Genomic DNA, 26211 nt, shown 5'->3' with positions numbered 1-26211 from the left:
CTGAGGTAACAAAATACAATGTCCATGCATTGACACTCATTTTTACAATATAATTCTCCTCATGCCAAGATTGCCCACATATAGCCATTTCCATGTTAATGACCTCTCAAATGACCTTACAATAGATCCAAGGGGCAAATTGGCTACATCAATGATCTTGAATGAAAAGCCCTACCGTCACTCGGTGTATATGCTAATCAGAGTTCCTACGTAATCCTAGTATAGGCATACCTCCTTTCCACACATTGGCTATAACATTAGAACTTGGGTCACTACAATTGGAAAAATTGAAAATCCTTGGAAAGCATGGTTAGGTGGTTGTAGTTGTGGTTTTAATTATTGCACACACCTTATAGGAAAAGATTCCTCTTGCGCGTGTCTTAAGAAGTTTGAAACTACGTAATATGGATCTCTAGTAATAAGTACTAAATGAAAACATGTCAAATAGCCTTTGTTTTTGCTAAAAGTGTGTTGCTTTCCTGTGCCACTAACCATGCTTCGAGGCGGTATCGTTAACGCTCAATTATTTGCTTTGAAAATTAGAGGTACATAATGAGGTATTGCAAAGTAGAAAGACAGATCAGTACATAAGCTAGCTCTCTAGTATAACCAATTCCACAATTTTACCATGAACCATTAACCAGTAAGTGTTGATCATATATTAAGACAGATAATATTGTTAAGTAGGCAATGATTGGATCACAATAGATACAAATGTAATCCCATAAGGAAGCTTTCTCAAAGGTGCACCTGCACAAGAAGATTTATGAAGCATTTGGTGATCCCACGACATGGAACAAAACACAGCCTAACTGAACAATTGGGCCCCTTCATATGCACAAACACAAGCACACCACCCATTGAAACATTACTCTTTCATTCAAGACATGATCGATCACTTGCTTGGTGTCCCCGACCTCTTCCTTTGATGCTTCTGCTGAATATTCCTTATCGTTTCCGGATACAACAATGCCTTCACGCCTGGAATCTCCGTAATCACTTTACTTAGCGGAGCTTTGTCTTTCCTCCCCGGCATTGGCGTCACATAGAATAGCCAGAGGAGGAAGTCTACCACCTCCGGGGTAAACACCCTAAACAACAGAAACACTGTGCTCCAGTATGGATATCGCACATACCGATAACCCCGCACCGCACCTCTCACAATCGCCTTTGCGCACTCCTCCGCATACGCAACCGGTGCAGGGCCCACTTGCAGCTGTAATCTAACACAACATTAGCTAGAGAGAGAGAGAGAGAGAGAGAGAGAGAGAGAGAGAGAGAGAGAGAGAGAGAGAGAGAGAGAGAGAGAGAGAGAGAGAGAGTATACGTCTCGCTGTTCCTCCCTCCATTCAACTTCTCCTTTCTTGTTGACATGCTTGCCCATCAGCATCTCGCTTTCGACGAATGCAGGTGTCACTACAGTGATACCACCGATACGAGGTCCAAGCTCGATTCTTAGGGTGTCAAAGAAGTTGAATGCTGCTGCTTTGGCAGCCTGCATACAAGCATTGCAACTACCAGTATCAAACACTTCAAACAATCAGAGAAAACATAGAGCATTTAAGATGATGGGTACCAGTCCACTGCGGCTCAGAGGGGGTTTAAGAGCCTCCAAGATTCAACATTATAAGGCAGAATGCATTCACAAAGCTAGGCAGAATATATGGAGATATATCTTACATTGTAAACACTCATTCTTGGCTGAGGTAGCCATGATGCAACTGATGCTATCACCACTATCCTTCCTTTTGAGCGCTTGAGGTGGTCGATAGCATAGAAGGTAGGGTACACCAAACCCCAAAAACTGATGTTCTACAAAAACCATCGAAATCGTACGAGAAAACAGAGGATAAGCGCACACAAGAACTAAATTTTTGACAATGACTTTGAAAGCAGCACTAATTAAGTTACTCTGTGCAACACTTACCCAGATTGTTGCAAAGGCGCGTGTATCTTGCGCCTCCTCGAAGAGAAATCCTTGTAGAACACCCGCATTATTCACCAGGTGGTCCACTAGCATCAAACAATACGCATCCATCGTCAAAGCGAAATGCTCTCATGTCAAAGCATATAATCTCATGCCAAAACGACTTAACATACGACACACAATAATGTTATATATAGCTGAAAGGCGCATACATCTTCCATACTGATGTACCGTGTCTTCCACAAATCGTCTGCAATCTTCTTCCTTGCTAACATCAGCTCGGATTGCCCGCACGTCCATGGCTCCTTGTTTTATGCACTTATCAGCCACAGTCCTCAGCTTGTCTTCTCGCCTCGATATGAGCACAAGTACGGCCCCCTTTTTTGCATATTGATATGCAGTTTGCTACAACCAGCAGAGACATCTTGTAGGACATGAATGTGTAGCCATATCGAACAAGCGCAGACAACCGTACCACACACACACACATACACACAAGCACATACCGCGGACACCCGTACCACACAGACACATACACACACACAAGCACATACCGACATTGCTGCACTTACATACCTCACCAATGCCAGATGAAGCCCCAGTGATCAAGACGATCTTCCCGCGCATGCTCTCCTCAAAGACAGTACTTAACATGCGCATGACAATGTTGCGGAAAGTGAGTGCGGGCCAGAGGATGAGCAGGGTGCTGAAACCGACTACAGGGACGAAGAGGTTGAGGAAAGACTGGAGGAGGTCCATTGCGGCGAGATGGGCGCCTTTCTACAGCAGGTGAAGTATGGAAAAATTGTGAAGATATATTGGTGAATGAATGCAAGTACACCAGTAGATTACACAGGGCGAAGGTGGTGATGGGTGATTTTGTGTGTGTGTGTGTGTGTGTGTGTGTTGAGCAGGTCTAGTAGTGTCTGGAAGAGAGAAGGAGGCGCAGTACGTAGAGAGGATGGCCCAGATAAGGCAGCTCGAAATGGTAATGGGAGCTGCATGGCACCGGTAGCAGGACGCGTGTAGTAATTCCTTCTAATACAACCATACATGTCACGGCATTTTATTACCCTAAATCCCACTCCATACCATATAGATAGTCTTAAAATTTATCATTTTAAAACAATTTAAAAATAAAACTAATATTAAGAACCCTCAAAAGCATGTCATGCATGCAAAGTCTTCTTAACAATAATTATTCACATCGTCTGTAGTGCCTGATTGCGGGGTTGCAAATTTTTTAAAAAGAAAATTACCATTATGTCTGCAAATACCCCTCAAATTTATAGAAATCTCTAAACATACTCCTTTAATTTGGAAAATTCTCAAAATGCCCCTCAAGCTAGCCCCCCCCTTTCCTCCTCGCCCATCCATGCCACGACGATTCGTTATTATTTAACTAGTCAGTGACCCGTGCATTGTTGCGCGCGGCCAAAAAAAAAAAAAACACATGGAGTCTATATTGCTTGCAAAGTGTCCTTCATGTCAAGGCATAAACACATTGACCAAATGATGGATTCATTGCTTGTGCACATACTGTAATGCTAGTTGTATACTTATAAGCTCCATTATCATATACAACCTTTGTCCTATGAAGTGCTGAAAATTGCAGTCTTTCCAAGTAATCCTAGCCTTTTGACCTGCCATGGTACACATAAATATGACACCACATGCTCTTCAATTTTATTTCCCAAGGACACTAAGAATCCATCCTTCTAAAAAGTTTGGCTTGCATATAAACTTACATGACATTTGATAGTTTGAAAGCAAGTTGATTAAAGCATTGCATGGGCCAAAATAGGGTCCCCAAGCATGGTATCAAAGGATTGTTAACAAATTTCAAACTCAAAGGTACTAGAACTCTTCATATGCTAATAATTATGCTCTTAAAAAGGATGGTAGTTGTGTAGTGATTGTCTTGTATATAGCTAACTAAGTCATTGGTGTTACGAAACTGGGCACCCTCTTGTTGTAGTGATTAGTTGCAATTGGGATAGTCAGCGTAATGGTTAATTATGTGATGTCTATATATTTTTCTAATTGAGTTGATGATTATGCTTTTGTAAAGTGGAATGCAGGGAGTTGACGAAGAGGCGTCGGCAATTACTCTTGGCCATTTTATACTCGCAGAGTATTTTAAATTTACATTCCAATAAACCACTTATATGGCTCTGTAATTAGAACTCCCCTTATGGGTCGACATGCAAGAATTAATGAGCTTCATCATTTACAAAAGTGAAGTGGTTGTAAAAGAGAGGCCTCAAATTTTGGCACCTTAAACTCACAAATAATATTAAATACCAACTCCACAAGAGAAATGCCATGGAGTTTGGGGTTAGATTTAGGCCTTTCTCTCGCGCAGATTCTCTTCTCTACTCTCTTATGCTATGCTCTATTTGTTGTGTACTTTCTAATCAAGTCTCTATTCCTTACAATTCTCTTACACACTCTTACAATCTTGTCTATGTCAATTCTATGTTCTATGTGTGTGTGTGTGTGTGTCATGTGTGTGCGCACTTGGAAATTGGGAAAAGAGGTGGACAGGATGATGGTGATGTTTGTGATCATTTGTTGAATATTTTAAGCAATCGGTCTCTCCCTCTTATCCCAACAGTGGTATCAGAGCTTTGGGTTTGATAAAATCGGCAATTAAATTCCAATTCCAAAGAGGATTTTTTTTTCAATTGGCAATATCAAATCTGCAAGGTGAAGCTAATCGATGATCCTTCAACAAATCGACAAGTCGATAATTTAATTTTCTTAACAATGATCAAGACTCGAGATTTTGAGGAATTTTATGATTCGAAAGGGACATCGGGTTCCATTGAAGGCGTATCGAAGAGATAAATTTGGTGAAGAATTGAAGAAAGGCGGAAGAAGCAACTCCGGTTCCAAGCTTGCATAATTTATTTTGTTAATCGACATCGAGAATCGGTATGGCCAATTTAAGTTTCAATTAATAGCTAACTTTTGGCGATTATGAAGGCAAAGAGCGAGAGTCGTAGAAGCAAAGGGTTCTTGAAGAAACAGTGATTGAAAACGTGGCATCAGAGTGCTTTGAAGAAATTTTAGAAGGTCGAGATTCGGAATAGATAAAATAATATCAAGAAGTAGCAGATCGGGAGGTAGTTAGTGTATTCAAGCACCTAAACAATCAAGGATTTCCACTCGAAGGATCAGATCGCGACACTCGATGGCCTTTAATCACACAAGGAGATTTTGCTTGTGCTAACTACGACACCTTGTAGCCGACGGGAGGTCCAACAAAAACAAAAGAGAGCACTGCTGTGGGAATCCTCCCTTGTTGGGCAAAAGGCATCACAGTCGATCGTGTCCTTTCTACGCCCGCTCTGCATCAAAGGGGCCTCCCTGGTCCGCCCAGCAGTTTACTCTTCTTCCTCCTGAGCCAGAAACGGCGCTATCACTAACCATCCTCCCAATCCCTCTCACGCACTGTCCTTTTCTTTGTCTGCATGCGGCCATACTTCATGCATAAGGTTTACACACCAAGCAAGTAAAAAGGTGTGGCTTTGGTAAAAGTTACTAGCCGGCCGCCCATTGCCACTTAAAAAAAAAAAACCCTCCATTCCCCCCTTTGTCCTCAAAGTGCTCTCCACTCGATCGGTCTCCCAACCCGATCGCACTATGACATTTGGAGCACATTACCGCTCAGACAGACGCACAAAAACAAAGGAAAAGTTCAAGCCAAAAAATCTCAGGAGCGGTGATGCTCGAGTCAATTCTCGCGGTAATGGTCCTTCAGCAATGGACGCGGTAATCGGCCCGGCTATATTTCCGTTGTACTTACCGCAAGTATTACCGCAACCATTACCGCGCACGCGAGTATTTTTTTAAAAAGGCAGATGACCATTTGGATAGTCCTTGGTAGGACCCATCCAAATGGTCATTTGCCTTTTTTTTCCCTATACATTTAATAAATAAAAAAACAACAATTTCATTGCACAAAAACTTTGGACCAAAATCAAATGTTTAATTATATTGTAGAGACTGTTCATTACAAAATTGCCCAAATAGGCAATGCATGGAGGCTATACAACTGTGGCCAAAAGAAGACTTTGGGCCAAAATCAAGTGTTTAATTATATTGGATATTACAAAATTGCCCAAATAGGCGATACATGGGGGCTATACAACTGTGGCCAAAAGAAGACGGGTGCAAAAACACTTGGAGGATTGAGCTACTCGGATCTTGGGACCTCTCGAGGGACTCCTTAACTCTGAAAAAGAAAAAAACAACAAAACCTTTAATTAATACAAATGGATACATAATTCTGCATGCACTCATTTTTTTTTAAAAGTTCACACTTACAGGCTGTAGTGTACGACATGCATTTTCGAATTCTTCGCGATTGATTTTGTTGTTTTCATACAGCCAGCACCATGTCTGATATTCGGAGTGGCTCTCTCTGTATCTCTGGATCTCTCGGCTTGGGCGGGTCATAGTAATATTTTGTTGTATATCAATTAAAAAATATCACAAACCTAACCTTATTACCACAAATTAAATCAATTCAAATGAAAATACGCGCACTCACAAATTTATCTTTCCATGCTGCTTTTCCGCCCGAGCCGTAACGCGTGGGCGTTTGTTGCGCCCTCGCCTCCACCTGCCGAGTGTGCGCCCTAGTACCTGTTGCTCTCTCGTCCTCCAGCTCGCCCTGGGCTTTCTCCCACTCCTCATCGTGAACATTTCCAGGGCGATAGTTGTGACCCTCAGATTCAAATGTTCGCTTTGCCGCCCTCCGCACACTGGACTTCTTATTTTTCAAGAAATTCTTGACGTACTCCTCGAGCCGCTGCCTGGAGAACTCTTCCACTTCCGGATTAGGGAACCACATGAGCAATGTCGTGTGAATGTACGTCAAGTCGGTTGGGTCCTGATCTTTGAAAGATTTAAAGCAATCTTGGTATGCCGAGTGGATCAGCTGGTTAAGGTGCCCTCGAAATTTCCTCCCCAAAGAGGAACCTAGATCCACCTCCCCCCCCTCGATGTATATAATAGTAGTAGCCACGAGCGTCCGGGGCGGGCACATCGTGGTCCTCATCCTCATGTGGAGCTCCAAGGGGTGGGCGAGGAGGTCGGGGTGTAGGAGGAGGTGAATCTGTAGCACTGCCCCCTCCACCACCAAAGCAGCACGAGCCACTACCTCGACGAGAGCGTGAGCCACCACTATGGGAAGAGTGTTGGCCACCCGAAGAGCGTTGGCCCGAGCCCGAACCGCTGGGTGGTGTAGGCGATGAATAACTCGACGGTGCGGGCGTGGATCGCTGCGAATGCAAGGTGGAGGGAGCTGCGGGTGACGGGAAAGTCAAGGGTAAGGTGGAGGGAGGCCCACTGGGAGGCACACTCTACACGATCGGAGTGTCGGCGCCTGGTGTCGCAAGCGGTGAGAGCCCATAGGCAGCCAACTGTGCTGGTGTGTACCACCCACGAAGACTTTGCTTCGAGGATAGCCACTCTGCCTGGGCGCGGTATGCCCTCTAGAGGTCGGGGTCATGTACTGCATCTCGGAACCATCAAAAGCCGAAGGTGGATTGTGACTTGTGGGAGGAAGACTGCGAGTAGTAAGCATCACAAGCGTCCTCGTAAGAGAGGCCCTCGGCGAGAAAGTCGTCTATGGATCGATAGCCGGGCGTGGAAGAGGATGCCATATCCTACAATTTCACAAAAAAAGGGACCCTAATTAACATTGGATTCTAGTCAAAGTGAGATTCTTTATTGCATAGGATTCCTCCCTACAAAGGATTCCTTTTATCTCCTATTTAAGAAATGGTTTGTGTGCTTTTTTTTTTTTGCATCCATTTAGAGTGTGTGTGTGTTTGTGTTTCTAATTAATATATTGCACTATAACATATGCGCGGTATTATAGCTCACATTACCGCAAAAAAAAAACAAATTTGGAATATGAAAATTCTTGTATGCGGAAAATACTGCGGCAACATTTGCGGTAATGGTCTAGTGGTAACAGTCACGGTAATGGCTGCGGCTATATTTCCGCGTCTATTACCGCGTCGTTTACTGCAAGCATACCCTCGACAGTTACCGCGTCGATGTTATCGCAAGCATTACCGCGGGCGGGTTTATTATTAAAAAAAGATGACCGTTTGGATTGTCCTTTGCAGGACCATCCAAAAGGTCATCTATTTTTTCATTTATTTAAGATATTTTACAAAATTATTATTAATTACAACAAAATATCACAATTGGACAATACATTGAGCCAAAAAAAGATTGATAATTTCATTTACATAAGTGGAATTACAATTGGGGGAGGTATTGAGCCAAAAAATGATAGGTATTGCATTTACATAAAGGGCAAAAAATTAAAGCCCGCGTGTACAAAATAGAGTATGGTCATGTGGGATAGGGCCCGTGTATACAAAATAGAGGATGCTCATGGGGGAGGTGGCGGCATTTCGCATGGAACTCCTTGACTCTGCAAAACCACAAAAAGAAACAATTAACACTTTGTTATTTAATATTTAATATAAAATCAACAATTTGATTATTTAAATAAGATTAAACTTACATGTTGCAGACTTCTGCACGCATTTTCGAACTCCTCTCGAGAGATCATTTGATTTTCAAACAACAAACACCAAGTTTGATACTCGGTATGGTTCTCTCTATATCTCTGCACATCTCTGGTCGGGCGACTCATGGTAATGTTATACTGACAGAAAAAAGAAACCAATTAATTAAATGAAAAACATTAGACTTTTTATGTCATAATAATCAATATCTAATTCTCCTAAATGATTTTCTCATATTAAACTGATCATTTAATGTGGGGAAGGCCAGGGGAGAAAAAGCTAGAATATTGGTTAAGCTAGCAGACTGGCCACAATAGGGATCCAAAGGAGGGAAAATAGGGATCCAAAGGGGGGGCCATCTGCAAAAGAGCCATGTGCAACAATGGGCTAAAAAGACCCTGAGGTTCAGCCCATTAAGACTATTTCTTACAATTAATGGTATTCGAGCCGCGGGTACAATAGCTTGAGTGCTTTTTCTAAAGGGGTAAAGAGGAGTAGCAACTAGGGCTTGAAGTGCCAAAGTACACCTAAAAGTTGTTAGAATGGCTGACAATAGTAAAGAGAGTGAAATTAATGTTGATAACTTTGATTTTGCTCATGAGCAAGCTACTAATGATGCTTCAATGCTTGTTAACTATCTTGTTTCTAGGCTTCAACAAGCCATGGGCAATCCATCTCTCCAAAGTGAAGTGCAACGGCAGCTCCGTGCTCACGGGATTCTCCAAGCTCATCACCATGATGAGAGAACACCTAGGAAGCCTCCTTGTGAGACTACCAAAAGAGGTCTCTCTCCGATTCGGGAAGAAGAAGAGAATCCATATGAAGGGCTCAAGAATTTACTTCTTGATGATGCATCTCCTTCCCAAAGGAGAACTCAAGAGCCTCCACCGAAGGAACAAGAAAGAAGCGAGTCTCCCGCCACCTCGGCGGAGATGGCTCCACGAAGACGGCGGGCTAAACGCTCTCCATCACCACCAAAGCGGAGAAGACCATCACACTCTTCTCCACGCCATAATTCAAAGAGGGATGATAAAAAGCAAGAGAAGAAAAAGGCGAGAAAGAGGACACTCTCTTCTCCATCTTCTTCATCCTCTTCCTCTTATGAAAGCTATGGTGAAGATGACAAAGATCAAGACAAGAAAAAGGCGAGAAAGAGGTCACCCTCTTCTCCACCTTCTTCAAATTCTTCACCTTCTGAAGAAAGTGATGGTACAACCTTTGAACCATCAAAAAGAAGAGGTCATAGGAAATCCTATGCCGCATGGAAGAGGTCATCCAAGTTGAAGAAATTCAAAGAGGGAGGGAAGAGCATCTCTTTCCTTACCTATGATGGTACCTTTGGTGCTACGGACAAAGTCTTGGCCTTTATCCAACAATTCGATGCGGCGTTTGGAGATGAGGGCCTCACGGAGTCCTCTAAGCTACGCCATGTAGCTATGCACTTTCAAAAGTCAGCCAGACAATGGTGGTCTAGCCTACGAGCCAACGGTGAAGCTCCACGAACATGGAAAGCTTTAAGAGCTTCCATTATGAAGCAGTTTTTGGCCACCGATGCCAAAGACAAAGTACTCACCGAATGGCGAAGCTTAAAGCTCTCTCCCAATGAATCTATCCACAAATATGTAGACAAGTTTTGGGACCTACAACTCAAAGCCACTGTCTTCAAAAAGTTGGATTTTGGAGAGCAAAATCAACAATTTTGTGCGGGCTTAACCGAAGAAATGGCGGAGTATGTCAACTCCCAAAGACCACGTACCATATCGGCGGTAATACACCACACTATGGTCGCCTCTCGAATAAATTTCCAAACGGGGGCAAAAAGAAATAATAAGCCCCCGGAAAAGAAGGGTTCCAATGAGCCTAAGGGGAAGGACAATGTCCAAAAGTCTTCTAAGGGCAACTCCAACAAAGCTAAAGAGATGGGAGTTTACAAAGATAAGAATAAACTCTCTCCTGAAGAGCTTGAGCGTTATCGTAAGGATAACCGGTGTTTCAAGTGTGGCGAACAAGGGCATGCGTACCGTGCTTGTCCCCAAAAGAACAACCGCCAAGATCCTCCTAGAGCTTCCTTGGTTGAAATCCAAGAGGAGGAGACTCACCAAACTCACCACAAAGGATCTCCTCTATGCCATGCTTGGGGAAAGGTAAGAGAACATGATGCTTTTATTCTCTTTGACCCTGGTTCTCCTCACAATTTTATATCTATAGAGTTGGCCACCAAGCTAGGAATACAATCCTACGAGATGGGAGATGTCTTACACGCAGACAGTGCCTTCAAGGGGCAAGAAGCTTCAGTCACTCCCTTAATCGGGAAATTGAGGCTTCATGTCCAAGGCTATGTGGACAAAGAGGACTTCTTTATCTCTCCTCTCAAGCATGAGGATGTAATCCTAGGGGCACCATGTTTTGACCGCCTGGCTGCCGATGTTAAATTTCCTGAAAGGAGAATCTCCTTTAAGTTCAGGGAAAAAGACATGTATATAGATGCTAAGGAAATGGGTAACACCATCCCCATTGTACATACACCAGCTTTCAACAAGTCAATAAAGAGCTCTATTTCCGTGTACATGATTTTTGTTAAAGACTCTCAAAATGAACCTAATGCTTTAGCAAAAGAAAATAAAAGCAACCAAAAGGAATTAGAGTTATCCAATTTTCTCAAGGGGTTTCAAGATGTTTTTATTGACGACATCCCTTGTGAGCTACCTCCTAAACGAGGTAATGATGACCATGCAATTGAACTTCTTCCAGGAAGTTCACCGCCTAATAAACCTCCTTATAGAGTTTCTCGAGCTCAACAAGAGGAGATTATGCGGCAAGTGCATGAGTTAGTTGAGAAGGGTATGGTTAGGCCAAGCTCATCTCCATTTTGCTCACCTGTGCTATTAGTGCAAAAGAAAGACAGCACATATCGTATGTGTGTCGACTATAGAGCACTAAATAGGATCACTATCAAAAATAGGTTTCCCGTTCCACGGGTAGAAGACCTATTTGATAAGCTACAAGGATCGACCTACTTCAGTAGGATTGACCTAAAAAGTGGCTATCATCAAATAAGGATAGTTGATCAAGACATTGTAAAAACCGCATTTCGTACTACATTTGGTCTTTACGAATACATTGTCATGCCTTTTGGCTTGACCAATGCACCAGCCACATTCAACCGCTTGATGGAGAAGCTGTTCAGGCCTCATCGAACCTTCACTGGAGTGTTCTTTGATGATATTATCATCTACTCTAATTCATTGGAGGAACACAAGCAACACCTCCAGGTAATATTTCAAGTTTTAAGAGAGAATAAACTTTATGTTAATCGAAAGAAAAGTGAATTTTTCTTGCAAGAGATTCAGTATTTAGGTCACATTATCTCTCAAGATGGCATCCAAATGGATCCATCCAAGTTAGAGGTAATAAAAGGATGGCCTAAACCAAGGAATCTGCATGAACCAAGAAGCTTCATAGGTATGTGTGCATACTATAGACGCTTCATAGAAAAGATCTCACAAATTGTGGGACCATTACATGACCTAACAAAGAAAAGTGTTAGGTATATATGGTCTGCTAAGGAGAACAATGCTTTTGAAAAGCTTAAAGAAAATCTTATCTCTCAACCTGTGCTTACACTACCGGATCTCTCAAAACCATTTGAGGTCCAATGTGATGCTTGTGGTGATTGCCTTGGAGCTGTTTTGATCCAAGAAGGGCATGCCATAGGCTATGAAAGTCGAAGGCTCGACCCTGTTGAGCAAGCTCTAGGCATATATGAAAAGGAACTCCTTGCAGTTCTACATGCCTTAGACTCATGGAAGCACTATTTATTGGAGACTCCTTTCATTCTGCAAACAGATCACCATAGTCTTAAGTACTTCATGACGTAGAACAAGCTCTCCGACAAACAAATGAGGTGGGCAAATTTCCTTTCGCAATTTCATTTTCATATTGCTCACATTGCTGGCAAGCATAATCAAGTAGCCGATGCACTCTCAAGACGGCCGAGAGTGAATGCGGTTTCCATAGCAACTCACAATGATCTATCTTCAATGATAGATGAGTATGCTATTGATCCCGATTTTAGAGATGTGATTTCAGCCCTTGCATTAGGGAAGAAAGAAGAACCATTTACTTTACAAGATGGTTACTTCTCTATGGCAATAGACTATGCGTTACTAACTCACTACGTGAGAAAGTAATGTATGAATCTCATGCTCCACCTTATGCGGGGCATAGAGGGATTCAGTCTACCTTAAAAGGAATTGAAACATATTTCTATTGGCCTACCATGAAAGTGAGCATACAAGAGTATGTTTCCAAATGTGTGGTATGCCAAAAGACAAAATTTGATAGAGGGAAGCAACTTGGATTGCTTCAACCCTTGCCAATCCCTAATTCACCATGGGAGAGCATATCCATGGATTTTATCTTTGGATTGCCTAAGTCTATCCATGGGAATACGGGAATATGGACGATAGTAGACAGGTTTAGTAAACAAGCTCATTTTATACCTGTCAAAAAGACTATCAAAGCCCATCAAATGGCAACCCTCTTTACTTCACAAATTTTCAAGTACCATGGCTTGCCCATGTCCATAGTGTCGGATAGAGATCCTAGAATGACTTGTAATTTCTGGAAGGGTCTCTTTGAGAATTTAGGAACAAGGCTAAACTTCTCTTCGGCCTATCATCCACAAACTGATGGCCAAAGTGAAATAGCTAACCTAACCATTCTCGATCTACTAAAAGCCTATGTAACGGAAGTAGATCAAAGATCCCAATGGGAGAAGTACTTACCCTTAGTGGAGTATGCTTACAATAACACTGTACATACTTCCACAGGAAAAGCACCTTTCAAGGTAATTGAGGGCAGATCAAAAAGTCCCTTGCTACTTAAGGTACATGGGAAGATCTTCGCTGCAGATGAGTATAGCCGAGACCTACAAGAATCTTTCCAAAAGATTAAGGATGCTATCTCTATCTCACAACAAAGGCAAAAGGCTGCTGCTGACAAGCACAGAAGAGCCCAAGCCTTTAAAGAAAACGGTTGGGTCTTGTTAAAGTTTTCCAAGGCTCGATTAAGGCACACAACGGGAAAGAATCCTACGGGTCACCAAAAGTACTATGCTAAACTAACAAAAAGGTACTATGGTCCCTTTCAAATTCTTAGGCCAATCAATGAGATGGCCTATCAACTCAAGTTGCCCAATCATTGGCTCATACACAATGTTTTTCATGTGAGCCTATTAAAGCCTTACAAAGGAGAGCCACCTCAAGAACCAACTATTGAAGACCCACCGGAGATCGAGGACCAAGAAGAGGTGCTGCAGCCCGAGTCCATTCTCCGACATGAAGACAAGGTACTAAGAGGCAGTAAGACTATCCGACAATATCTTATTAAGTTTAAGAATTATCCTTTTGAAGATGCTAGATGGATGCAAGGCATACAATTAAAGGATAACCTAAACCTTGTCAATGCTTACAATGCTTCCCAAGAGTAAGCAAATGTACAAAATGTTAAAAATGAACAAAATTTTTGTGTTATAAGACTCTCTTTTTCTTTATTTGTGCACAAAAATGAAGTAGTATGCATGCTTAGATCAAGTTTGCGGAGACGACGTCTTCCAAACACCAAGTAGAGCTTGTCACTCTACTATGGAAGACTGATAGGACTAATGTGCAGACATGCTTGCGGTAGCCTCAAGCTCTCAAGTGCCAAATGGACTAGTCATCCATTGTGGAATGATGTCGTAGGGTAACATAGGGATCATCTACCCGCTAAGAAAAGGACTCATGAACATGCTTTATCTTCTCTACACCATAGTCGAGGACGACTATGATTTCAAGAGAGAGGTAATGTCATAATAATCAATATCTAATTCTCCTAAATGATTTTCTCATATTAAACTGATCATTTAATGTGGGGAAGGCCAGGGGAGAAAAAGCTAGAATATTGGTTAAGCTAGCAGACCGGCCACAGTAGGGATCCAAAGGAGGGAAAATAGGGATCCAAAGGGGGGTCCATCTGCAAAAGATCCATGTGCAACAATGGGCTAAAAAGACCCTCAGGTTCAGCCCATTAAGACCTCCAAAATGCTAAGGTTCCAAAATTCAAAGGTTGTGTCCAAAGGTCAACCCTAGGGAAAATTGGATGCTTTGTGTGTGCCCTAAAAGTCTTTGCACATCCCTACAAGGGAGGGGGCGAGCCCTAAAGGTAGGGGATGAGAGAGAAATCCACACACACACACACACACAGGCTCCCTTTACACAAAGGGAATGAGGGACACATGTCAGCTCCCTAGGCCAGATGCCCACAAGGTGTGCCCAATTTCTATTGGATGACCCTTGAAGTGGACCAATGAAAATTAAGCTAGAGTAAATCTAGTTTAATTAATTTAAAAACATTTAATAAAAGAAACCAATGAGAATTAAGTCTCCTAGAAGACTATTGGGCAGTCTCCCAAGGGGTCCAATGAGCATTCAGGAGCCCCATGGCTTGCCTGATTCCTATTGGCCAGGAGGCAAAGGGGTCCAATGAGAGTTTAGTTTAATTATTTAATTACCTAAAGCTCTCACAAAAGGGGAAAGGGGGACACATGTCAGAAGGCTATCACTTATGCTGCTTAATTGTAATTGTCTTGACTTGGGGAGGGCCAATGAGGCTTCAGGAAGAGCATTTAGCAAGAGGGCTCGCCCAAGAGAGAGAGGGGGCTGATTTTTGCAAGGCATTATCACACACACACTCACACAAGCTCATGTGTGAAGAAAGAGAAGACTATCTCTTCCCAAGCTTTAATGGAGAACTCATCACCTACTCCAAGCTTGTGGGATAGAAGCCTGCATCAACACTCTCTTGGCATGTGGATGGAAATCCAACCAAGAGCCAAGATTCAATGCATGCTCATCTCCTCTACCAAGCTAATTACTAAGCTAAGCTATGCTACATATGAGTGATTATTTGAGGAGATGTACATCTTTCTCGTAAGATACCCCTTCTTCCTCTCAATCTACTCTCATACCCTACTAGCTCTCACCATCTTCGAAGGTGTGTGAGGTCTTGGGTCTGAGAACGGGGATAATTCAAGTTGTGTTTGTTAAGTGTTTTGCTTAGTGCATGAAGTTTCCATCTTCATTGCACTAGCTAGTCTTGAAGGAACACAAAGAATTGTATTGTACAATGTCTCTCTTGATGGGAGAAACCATAATACAAAGCCTTTTGGAGGGGGGACCGGCTCCATGAAAATCCGGTCTTCAACTGTTTTCAATAGCTTAATTTCTCTCTCTTTTGAAAGTATTGTCGATGCTATCTAACTAGGTGTTATGCTTTTTGTTGCTCTCTCCACCCAAGCACTCTTGTAATTCTCATTAGGAATCTATTCTAATGAAATGCCCACTATGTTCATGCTAATTTCCGCTACACATAAGTTATTAGGCCATTAAATGTTACATTTTACAATAAAACAAATATTTTTACTTACATATTTGTCTTTCCAAGCCGTTTTTCCTCTCGAACCATAATGCGTAGGAGTCTGATGGGATCTGGCCTCAACTTGACGCATATACATCCTCGCACCCGTTACCCTTTCGTCCTCTTTCTTGCCCATAGCTGTCTCCCACTCCACATCATGGACATTTCCTGGCCGATAGCTATGCTCAGGAGACTCCATTGTCTTCTTTGCAGCTCTCCTCACACTAGATTTTTTGTTCTTGAGAAATGTTTTGTCATGCTCTTGCAACCATTGCCTTGAGAATTGTTGCCCCTCAGGGTTGGGGAAACGCATGTGCATGGTTGTCTCTATATATGTGAGGTTGTAGGGATCCACCTGATCAAATTTGAGAAAACAATTGATATATGTGGAGTGGATTAATTTGTTGACGTGTGTGCGGAATCTCCTGCCCTGCGCTGTCCCGAGATCCACCATACCTCCTCTATGAACCTGGTAGTATAACCCGCGAGCATCTGGTGAAGGCATGTCATGGTCCTCATCTTCTGCTGGAGCAGGGAGCGGTGATTGTGGAGGAGAATCTGTAGTACTTCCCTCCCCCCCAAAACAAGAACTAGCTCCGCTCCCTCGTCAAGATCGACCGGTGCTAACGCGCGAGCTACCCTAACGCTGACTGCCAGAAGAGCGCCGACGTGAATCTGGGACAGAAGATGGGATAGGTGATGGATAGGTGGACGCTCGTGGTGTCGGACCCTGTGGCGTCGCACCCTGGGGCGTTGGACCCTGTGAAGGAAAAGTTGAACCTGGAGCTGTAGCTGGAAAACTCTGCAGGTATGGAGTGCCACCAGTCGGAGTAGGGACATCTGATAATCCAAAAGCTGCTAGCTGCACCGGTGAATAGCGCTGCGTAAGGGTCTGCTGCGAACCTAACCACTCAGCCTGAAGCCGCAATGCCCTCTCCACATCTGGATCGGTCACAGGTACGACAGCGGACCCACCAAGAGCGTCCTGAAACCAGCCAAACCCTGATAATGACTACTGAGGCGACGGCTGTGAATGATAGGCAAAGAGAGGGTTGAGATATGACATCCCGTCCACCATGAAATCCTCAATGCTGCGAAAGCGTGGTGTGGAAGAAGAAGACATGGTCTGCATTTATTACGACAAAGATTAAACAAGGGTATAAAATTCGAATATATGATTAAAAATTTACACATTGATTTTTTTCAAACATTGGATTCTCTATAGTATCCAATGTTAAAAGAATCCAATGTGGAAAGAATCCAAGGTGTGTCTACAACCTATAAAAGAGTCTTGCAAAGCCTTGAGTGCTAATAAGATATTAGTGTGTGTATTGACTAATAAGAGATTATTGTGTTTATGATTAGTGTGACCGATTGCGCGATCACTTGGACGGCCATTGGGGCCTAATACGTCACCTACGACTTAATCATGGACGTATGTTTATGTTTTTGTGTTGATTACTGTTTAATTTAACATAATTAGTGTTGGCTTGTGTAATTGGCTTGTGCACACACTAATTAGTGTGTGTTAACATACACTAATCAGTGTGTGCATTAGATTGTGCACACACTAATTAGTGTGTGTTAACATACACTAATTAGTGTGTGCATTGGGTTGTGTAATTGGCTTGTGCACACACTAATTAGTGTTTGTTAACATACACTAATTAGTGTGTGCATTGGCTTGTGCACACACTAATTAGTGTGTGTTAACATACACTAATTAGTGTGTTCATTGGCTTGTGTAATTGGCTTGTGCACACACTAATTAGTGTTTGTTAACATACACTAATTAGTGTGTGCATTGGCTTGTGCACACACTAATTAGTGTGTGCATTGGGTTGGGTAATTGGCTTGTGCACACACTAATTACACTAATTAGTGTGCGTTAACATACACTAATTAGTGTGTGTTAACACACTAATTAGTGTGTGCATTGACCAATGCACACACTAATTAGTGTCATGATTGGCCAATCACATTGGTCAATGCACACACTATTTAGTGTGTGTGCATTGGTCAATCCAAATCAGTGTGCATTACACACTAATTAGTGTGTGCATTGACCAATCACATTGGCCGATGCACACACTAATCACACACAAATTAGTGTGTGTTAACACACACTAATTAGTGTGTGCATTGACCAATCACATTGGCCAATGCACACACTAATTAGTGTGTGCATTGGCCAATGCCATTGACCAATGCACACACTAATCCCAAACTAATTAGTGTGTGCATTGACCAATCACATTGGCCAATGCACACACTAATCCCAAACTAATTAGTGTGTGCATTGACCAATCACATTGGCCAATGCACACACTAATCACACACTAATTAGTGTGTGCATTGATCAATCACATTGGCCAATGCACACACTAATCACACACTAATTAGTGTGTGTTAACACACACTAATTAGTGTGTGCATGGCCAAACCCAAATTTAACATATTAGGTTTTGCAAGTAATAAATTTAACAAATTTGACAAATTTAACAAGTTTAAATTTTACAAGTAACTAATAATTAACAAATTTAGGTTTTGGTGTGTCTTTACTTACACTAATTAGTGTGTGCAAAGAACACATGCACTAATTAGTGTGTGTGTGTGTGTGTATCCATGTGTATGCATGTGTGTGCATGTGTGTGTATGAGTGTATGCATGTGTGTATACGTGTGTGTGTGTGTGTGTGTATGCGTGTGAAAAAATCAAAAAACATAACAACAAAACTTACATGGAATTGAAGAGCTTGTTGAGAGAGGGTAGGAGAGTGGAAGAGTAGAGATGGTGGAGAGTAGAAGAGTAGAGATGGAGGTAGAGCTCAAGGTTGTGAGGTTCGCGCTCTCAGCTTCTGTGGACAAGACGATGAAATTTGAATTTTAGGGCTTTGAACTTCGCAGGGCACGCGGGTGTCCCTATTTATAAAAAAATCTGAAAATTGAATTTCCACTCATATTACCGCGAGATCTACTGGCTGCATTACCGCGTTCATTTCCACGGCTATTACCGCGGCGCAATTTCGGGCCATACACACAGATGGCCATGTTCTGACATTATTACTATTGATCCTCAAAATCTATTGGTACTATGTTTTTTATAAAATATATATAAAATGAAAGTATTCTTAGTACTTTGAAAATGACATTTTTACCTAAAAGTTTAATTTTTACTTTTTACTGATATTTTGTGCCCCTATTTTTTGGTAATTTGATTTTAATTAGTGTATGTAATTTATTAATGTAGGTTGCTTGGGATGAGTTTGGCCCGTCCACTGAACCGGATAGATCACGGTGGTTGGCCGAGCGATTACCATGCCCATGTGTGCGGTGCAAATGCGCCATTGCTCGACTTCGACGGATATGCTTGAGCCATGTAGAAGATTATGGACTATGGGACGATCCTCGCAAGCATGCACGGATGGAAACAAACGATCCGCGAATTGTAGCGGCTATTGACGTCGCCCCTCCTTGGCGTGTGGTTGGTGGAGGAGGGAAAAGGAGGGTGGAAGAGCGCATGCGCCAAGAATCCATTAGAGAGGGAGGAAGCACATTAAATCAGCCAATTGCTGCTCCCTCTACGAGTGACCACATTCCATCTCCTTACGTGGATGCAAAAGACGACCATTTTCATAGAATGGTTGAGGATCTCCTTGCACGAGAGGAGGAGCATGAACCAGAGTGTGAATGCGAAGAAGCTTCCGAAAGAACGAGGAGTGAGCTACTCGATTCGACACACACCGCACTATATGATAGATGCTCTTACTCCATTTTAAGGGCATCTCTCGAAGTCCTTAACCTTCAGGCGATGTTTGGATGGAGCAATGCTAGTGTCGACGCACTTTTGAGGTATGTATACAGATTGTGAAGGATGCTTGTGGAGTGCTTAAATTAGCTTCTAATGTACTTTCTTCTTGTGATAGGTTGCTAGGAAAGATGCCGCCAGCTGGCAATCACATGCCAGAGAATAGACAAAAAGCACGCGAAGTGGTGACTGCATTAGGGATGGATTATGATCGCATTCATGCTTGCGTGAACGATTGTGTGCTCTTTCATAATGAGCATGCCGATTGTGACACATGTCCATCGTGCGGGGAGCCTAGGTTCAAAGAAGAAATGCAGAGCAACAGAATTCCACGTAAAGTTTTGAGGTATTTTCCACTCATACCTCGCATCTAACACATGTTTAGATCGAAGGGTACGAGCGAGCTTTTGAGTTGGCATGCAAAAAATTGCTCCACAGATGGTATTATGAGAGTGCCAGTTGACTCACCAGCATGGAAGCACATAGAGGACACATGGCTAGAGTTCAAGGATGAGCCTCGTCACTTGAGGATTGGGTTAGCTAGTGATGGAGTGAATCCATTTGGGCACCGCTCTACTTCATGGAGCACTTGGCCGGTGGTGGTCGTAAACTACAATATTCCTCCTTGGGAGGCAACAAAAAAGGGAAACATTTTACTATCACTTCTCATTCCAGGAAAGCACAAGGTAAAAAACATGGATGTATATCTGCAGCCTCTTATTGATGAGCTTCAAGAACTATGGAGAGGCATAGATGTCATTGACATTTCACAGCCACCACGAGACCGCAAAGCTGTCATCAAGTGCATCCTCATGTGGACCATGCATGATTACCCAGGATCTGGAGAGGTATCTGGTAAGTATGCACATGTTAATTTTACTCTTTGCTTTAGGTTTATCATCTCATGTGTAACATTTGTTTACCTCTTGGCAGGATTGGCAACATCTGGACATAGTGCGTGTCCCACTTGTGGCCCTTCCCTTGTGACAGAGAGACCTCCTCTTCTTGGGAAGGTGATCTATCCCAACAACCATCGCTTCCTACCTCCTTCACATCAAAGATATGCTCCCCCTATCAATGGAGTGCAATCGTTCCATTGGAACATGGCTGATTGGGTGAAGCATTGGGAGGAGCATCATGGTACCTCACCGCCTCCCAATGGGTTGCCAAAGGGTATGTCGAGGTACTCAATCTTCTTGTCGCTCCCCTATTGGGCTTCATTGAAAATTCAGCACTTATTGGACCCTATGCATGTATTCAAAAATGTTGGGCAAGCTATCTGGGATCACATAATTGGCAATAAGGATTCATTGGGTGCTAGGGAAGATTTAAGAGCCATGAGACGTCTGCCCCCTTTAGCCACGCCCCACATGGGGGAGTGGGGAAAGATGATTCTCCCAAAAGCACAGTGGATAATGTCAAAGGTAGACCAAGAGCGGACAAAGCAAGTTATTGCATCCATCAGAACTCCAACGGGATATATGCGGTCACTCAAAGGTGCTTTCACAAAAACCAAAAAGGGTGGCTCCACTCAATTGTATGGATTGAAATTCCATGATTGGCATAAAATCCTTCAGGTAAGAGTAGAACAGTTTGTGGTGTCTATGTGTCCTTATATATAGGTTGACATTCACTAAGATGTTTTATTGTTTGTAGTTTGTACTTCCCATAACTATTAGTGGTTATGGGGACACTAAGGTGAAGGCTACAATATTCAAAGTGGGTGAGATTGTGAGGTAATGGGTTTTTTTCAAGTACTATATCAGGTTGTGCATGCATGAACAATGGAATTTTTTTTCATCTACTATATTATTTGTGCCCTGTAGATTTGTGAGCTCCAAGGAGATAGAAGTAGAAGCCATACCAATAGCCCATCAGCTAGCAGTAGAGGTAGTGTGTGCTATTGAGGATGCATTCCCACGTACAATCCTTGTTAGCCAAATACACATATTGCTTCACCTTGTTGAGGAGATTGCCATTTGTGGGATGGTTCACTCTAGATGGATGTTCTTCTTGGAGAGATTCTTGAAGACTTTGAAGGATTTTGTAAGATTGAGGTCACAACCGGAGGTATGCAAAATCAATACAATATAGATAGCATTTATACGCTATGGAGTTGCTAATAAAAATATGTGGTTTTAATGTTTTCAGGCGAGCATGGCAGAAGGTTGGGTGGTGCAAGAGGCATTTGTGTATGTCTCACAGTATCTCATCACAGTGGATCCATCATTGCCTCGTCTGTGGAGTGAAGAAGAGGATCCTAGGAAGCACTCAACCATTCCCAGTGGAAAAGGCTCACTCTTGGTCATGGATAGAGAGTTTCATGCCATAGTCAATAACTACTCTTTACTCAATGCCACTATCATGACCAAATGGGTCAATATGTACTTGGAAGCCCGCGCAGCTAGAGAAAGGGATAGAGATGCATGGAAGAGGTCCCATGGAGGTAGAGGTGCACCTCCTTTTCCTAAAGAGCTTGCAAAATATCCTAATTTGATTCAAGTAGAGTGGATCCATAATGCCATGACCAATGCCAAAGCACAAGGAGAACAAATAAGCCCTAAAGAATGGGAGTATGCGCGAGGATGCTTGCGCAAGGTGAGTGTGTATATGTTATGTATGCATGTATGCAAATCACTTAATGAAATGCGATGTAACCTCTTATGCATTGTGATTGTAGGGTCTCATTTTCAACTCCATTTGGTCCAAAGGCTGACATTTTCGCACCCGCAAGATAGATGAGCGTCGGACCACTAATGATTGTGGCGTGATGGGAAACTTTGACACAACAACAAATGAGGTCAGATATTGTGGTACTATAGAGAGAATAATCAAAGTGGATTTCAGATCTTTTCACAAATTCCTCTTTGAGTGCCGATGGTTTGCGGGTGAGGTCAAAAGACATGAAAATGGGCTCATTATGGTGGATTCCACCCAATTCCATCGGGGAAAAACTGACAACTTGGTGTATCCTAGTAGTTGCGAGCAGGTAATTTAGGCTATGTGCAATTAACTTAAAGTAAAAATTTAATATATGTATATCGGCTTATTCTTTGTGTGTGTCGTACAGGTCTTTTATGTGCCATGTATATATCAAAGAAGACTTTGGTATGTCATTCCAGTCACGCCGCGGGGTAGATCTATCTTTGCAGAGACGAACATTGAGCCAGTAATTGATCCCATCATACCATCACCACAAGATGCAGAGGAAGATGTAGTAGAAGTTGAAGAAGTTCAGCCAAGCCTTGCAAATAGTCATCTTGAGGAGGAGGAAGAGGGAGAAAGTGATGATGATTCTACAGGAGGTGATGGAGAGGACGAAGAATCTCTAAACTTGTTTATTGATTTGAATACTATGGGTCTAAATATGGATCCTAGTGCTTGCAGAGATCTTATACAAGATGAGAATTAATAAAACTCTCCATTCTTTCACTTGGGCAATGTGTATGCATTGTGTGTGTGTGTGCATTGTGTGTGTGTGTGCATGTGTGTGTGTGTGTGTGTGTGTGTGTGTGTGTGTGTGTGTGTGTGTGTGTGTGTGTGTGTGTGTGTGTGTGTGTGTGTAGAAGAACGAGAAGAAAGAGAGAGAGTTCGAGCACTTACAGTCGTGACCTCGACCGCTTGGATATGGTGGGGATGGAGATGAAGAGAGTAATAGAGGTTGGAGATGGAGAGGGAGAAGGAGAGAGAGCTTGGAGATGGAGAGGGAAACAGGCCCGCGCAGAAGAGGAGCTCGTTTTTTAATTTTTGGCATTCAACTTCGCGGGGGCACGCAGATGCCCCCTTTATATAAAAAAGTTTTCTTGGAATTTTACCGCGCGCATTACCGCGCCTGTTCTCGCCTGTATTACCGCCCATATTACCACGAAAATCTCTGATGAGACATTAAGGTTACGCCGACTGCATGACCTCTTGTACCCACCTCCCCTCTATCTTTAATGAGTGTCAGTACCAACATTCTGTCATGTCAGTACCAACATTCTTGATTCTTCTTTTTCTTATTTAGTGTGTGGTCGTGTGTGCAGGTCAATTGGGATGACGTGGGTCCGCCGGTTCACGCGGAACTAACTCGATGGTTGAGCGAGCGACTACCATGTCCATGTACACGATGTAAGCGTGCGATTGCACGGCTTTGGCATATATGCTTGGCTCATGTGGATGATTATGGACTATGGGATGATCCGAGAAAACACGCTCGAATGGAAACTGTCATAATAATCAATATCTAATTCTCCTAAATGATTTTCTCATATTAAACTGATCATTTAATGTGGGGAAGTGCCAAGGGAGAAAAAGCTAGAATATTGGTTAAGCTAGCAGACCGGCCACATTTAGGGATCCAAAGGAGGGAAAATAGGGATCCAAAGGGGGGGCCATCTACAAAAGAGCCATGTGAAACAATGGGCCAAAAAGACCCTAAGGTTCAGCCCATTAAGACTTCCAAAATGCTAAGGTTCCAAAATTCAAAGGTTGAGTCCAAAGGTCAACCCTAGGGAAAATTGGATGCTTTGTGTGTGCCCTAAAAGTCTTTGCACATCCCTACATGGGAGGGGGCGAGCCCCAAAGCTAGGGGATGAGAAAGAAAGCCACACACACACACACAGGCTCCCTTTACACAAAGGGAATGAGGGACACATGTCAGCTCCCTAGGCCAGATGCCCACAAGGTGTGCCCAATTCCTATTGGAAGACCCTTGAAGTGGACCAATGAGAATTAAGCTAGAGTAAATGTAGTTTAATTAATTTAAAAACATTTAATAAAAGAAACCAATGAGAAATAAGTCTCCTAGAAGACTATTGGGCAGTCTCCCAAAGGGTCCAATGAGCATTCAGGAGCCCCATGGCTTGCTTGATTCCTATTGGCCAGGAGACAAAGGGGTCCAATGAGAGTTTTGTTTAATTATTTAATTATCTAAAGCTCTCACAAAAGGGGAAAGGGGGACACATGTCTAAAGGCTATCACTTATGCTGCTTAATTCCTATTGGCTTGACCTAGGGAGGTCCAATGAGGCAAAGGCCAGACCTATTTAGCAGCTAGGGCTCGCCCAAGAGAGAGAGGGGGCTGATTTTTGCTGGGCATTGACACACACACACTCACACTTGACCATGTGTGAAGGAAGAATACTCTATCTCCTCCCAAGCTTTAATGGAGAGCTCATCACCTACTCCAAGCTTGTGAGATAGAAGCCTACATCAACACTCTCTTGGCATGTGGATGCAAATCCAACCAAGAGCCAAGCTTCAATGCATGCTCATCTTCTCTACCAAGCTAATTACTAAGCTAAGCTATGCTAATATGAGTGATTATGTGAGGAGATGTACATCTTTCTCGTAAGATACTTCTTTTTCCTCTCAATCTACTCTCATACCCTGCTAGCCCTCACCATCTTCGAAGGTGTGTGAGGTCTTGGGTCTGAGAACGGGGATAATTCAAGTTGTGTTTGATTAAGTGTTTTGCTTGGTGTATGAAGCTTCCATCTTCATTACACTAGCTAGTCTTGAAGGAACACAAAGAATTGTATTGTACAATGTCTCTCTTGATGGGAGAAACCATAATACAAAGCCTTTTGGAGGGGGGACCGGCTCCATGCAAATCCAGTCCTCAACTGTTGTCAATAGCTTAATTTCTCTCTCTTTTGAAAGTATTGTCGATGCTATCTAACTAGGTGTTATGCTTTTTGTTGACTAATGATGCTTCAATGCTTGTTAACTATCTTGTTTCTAGGCTTCAACAAGCCATGGGCAATCCATATCTCCAAAGTGAAGTGCAACGGCAGCTCCGTGCTCACGGAATTCTCCAAGCTCATCACCATGATGAGAGAACACCTAGGAAGCCTCCTTGTGAGACTACCAAAAGAGGTCTCTCTCCGATTCGGGAAGAAGAAGAGAATCCATATGAAGGGCTCAAGAACTTACTTCTTGATGATGCATCTCCTTCCCAAAGGAGAACTCAAGAGCCTCCACCGAAGGAACGAGAAAGAAGCGAGTCTCCCGCCACCTCGGCGGAGATGGCTCCACGAAGACGGCGGGCTAAACGCTCTCCATCACCACCAAAGCGGAGAAGACCATCACACTCTTCTCCACGCCATAATTCAAAGAGGGATGATAAAAAGCAAGAGAAGAAAAAGGCGAGAAAGAGGACACCCTCTTCTCCATCTTTTTCATCCTCTTCCTCTTATGAAAGCTATGGTGAAGACAACAAAGATCAAGACAAGAAAAAGGCGAGAAAGAGGTCACCCTCTTCTCCACCTTCTTCAAATTCTTCATCTTCTGAAGAAAGTGATGGTGCAACTTATGAACCATCAAAAAGAAGAGGCCATAGGAAATCCTATGCCGCATGGAAGAGGTCGTCCAAGCTGAAGAAATTCAAAGAGGGAGGGAAGAGCATCTCTTTCCTTACCTATGATGGCACCTTCGGTGCTACAGACAAAGTTTTGGCTTTTATCCAGCAATTCGATGCGGC

At 42.9% G+C, this 26211-nt stretch overlaps 1 protein-coding gene across 2 annotated transcripts; it reads right to left on the bottom strand.

Moving 5' to 3' along the window:
* Positions 1-631: 631 nt before the first annotated feature.
* LOC147462071 (11-beta-hydroxysteroid dehydrogenase-like) lies at positions 632-2886 on the bottom strand. Of its 2 annotated transcripts, XM_086502521.1 has the most exons (7): positions 2504-2886; positions 2140-2332; positions 1928-2013; positions 1681-1812; positions 1328-1495; positions 1137-1216; positions 632-981 (listed from the first exon to the last, which is right to left on the bottom strand). In XM_086502521.1, exons 1-7 carry the CDS (start codon positions 2684-2686, stop codon positions 831-833), a joined length of 993 nt encoding a protein of 330 aa, XP_086358647.1. In that variant the 5' UTR covers positions 2687-2886; the 3' UTR covers positions 632-830. The 2 variants fall into 2 exon arrangements, with proteins under 2 accessions (XP_086358647.1, XP_086358639.1); XM_086502513.1 differs by having other exon boundaries at positions 632-1216; positions 2504-2879.
* Positions 2887-26211: the final 23325 nt, after the last annotated feature.

The sequence above is a fragment of the Adiantum capillus-veneris genome, chromosome 3 (genome assembly GCF_014529385.1).
Source record: "Adiantum capillus-veneris isolate H3 chromosome 3, ASM1452938v2, whole genome shotgun sequence".
NCBI lineage: Eukaryota > Viridiplantae > Streptophyta > Polypodiopsida > Polypodiales > Pteridaceae > Adiantum > Adiantum capillus-veneris.
This window is presented reverse-complemented; position numbering and strand designations above follow the sequence as displayed.

Bases quoted from the DNA above. Each gene is read 5' to 3' on its own strand.
- LOC147462071 (XM_086502513.1), bottom strand. From the start codon at position 2,686: ATGGACCTCCTCCAGTCTTTCCTCAACCTCTTCGTCCCTGTAGTCGGT. The intron at 2,014-2,139 runs GTATGCGCCTTT...GTTTGATGCTAG, and splicing joins GGTACATCAGTATGGAAGAT to TGGACCACCTGGTGAATAAT. The intron at 1,496-1,680 runs GTAAGATATATC...GCTTGTATGCAG, and splicing joins CAAGAATGAGTGTTTACAAT to GCTGCCAAAGCAGCAGCATT.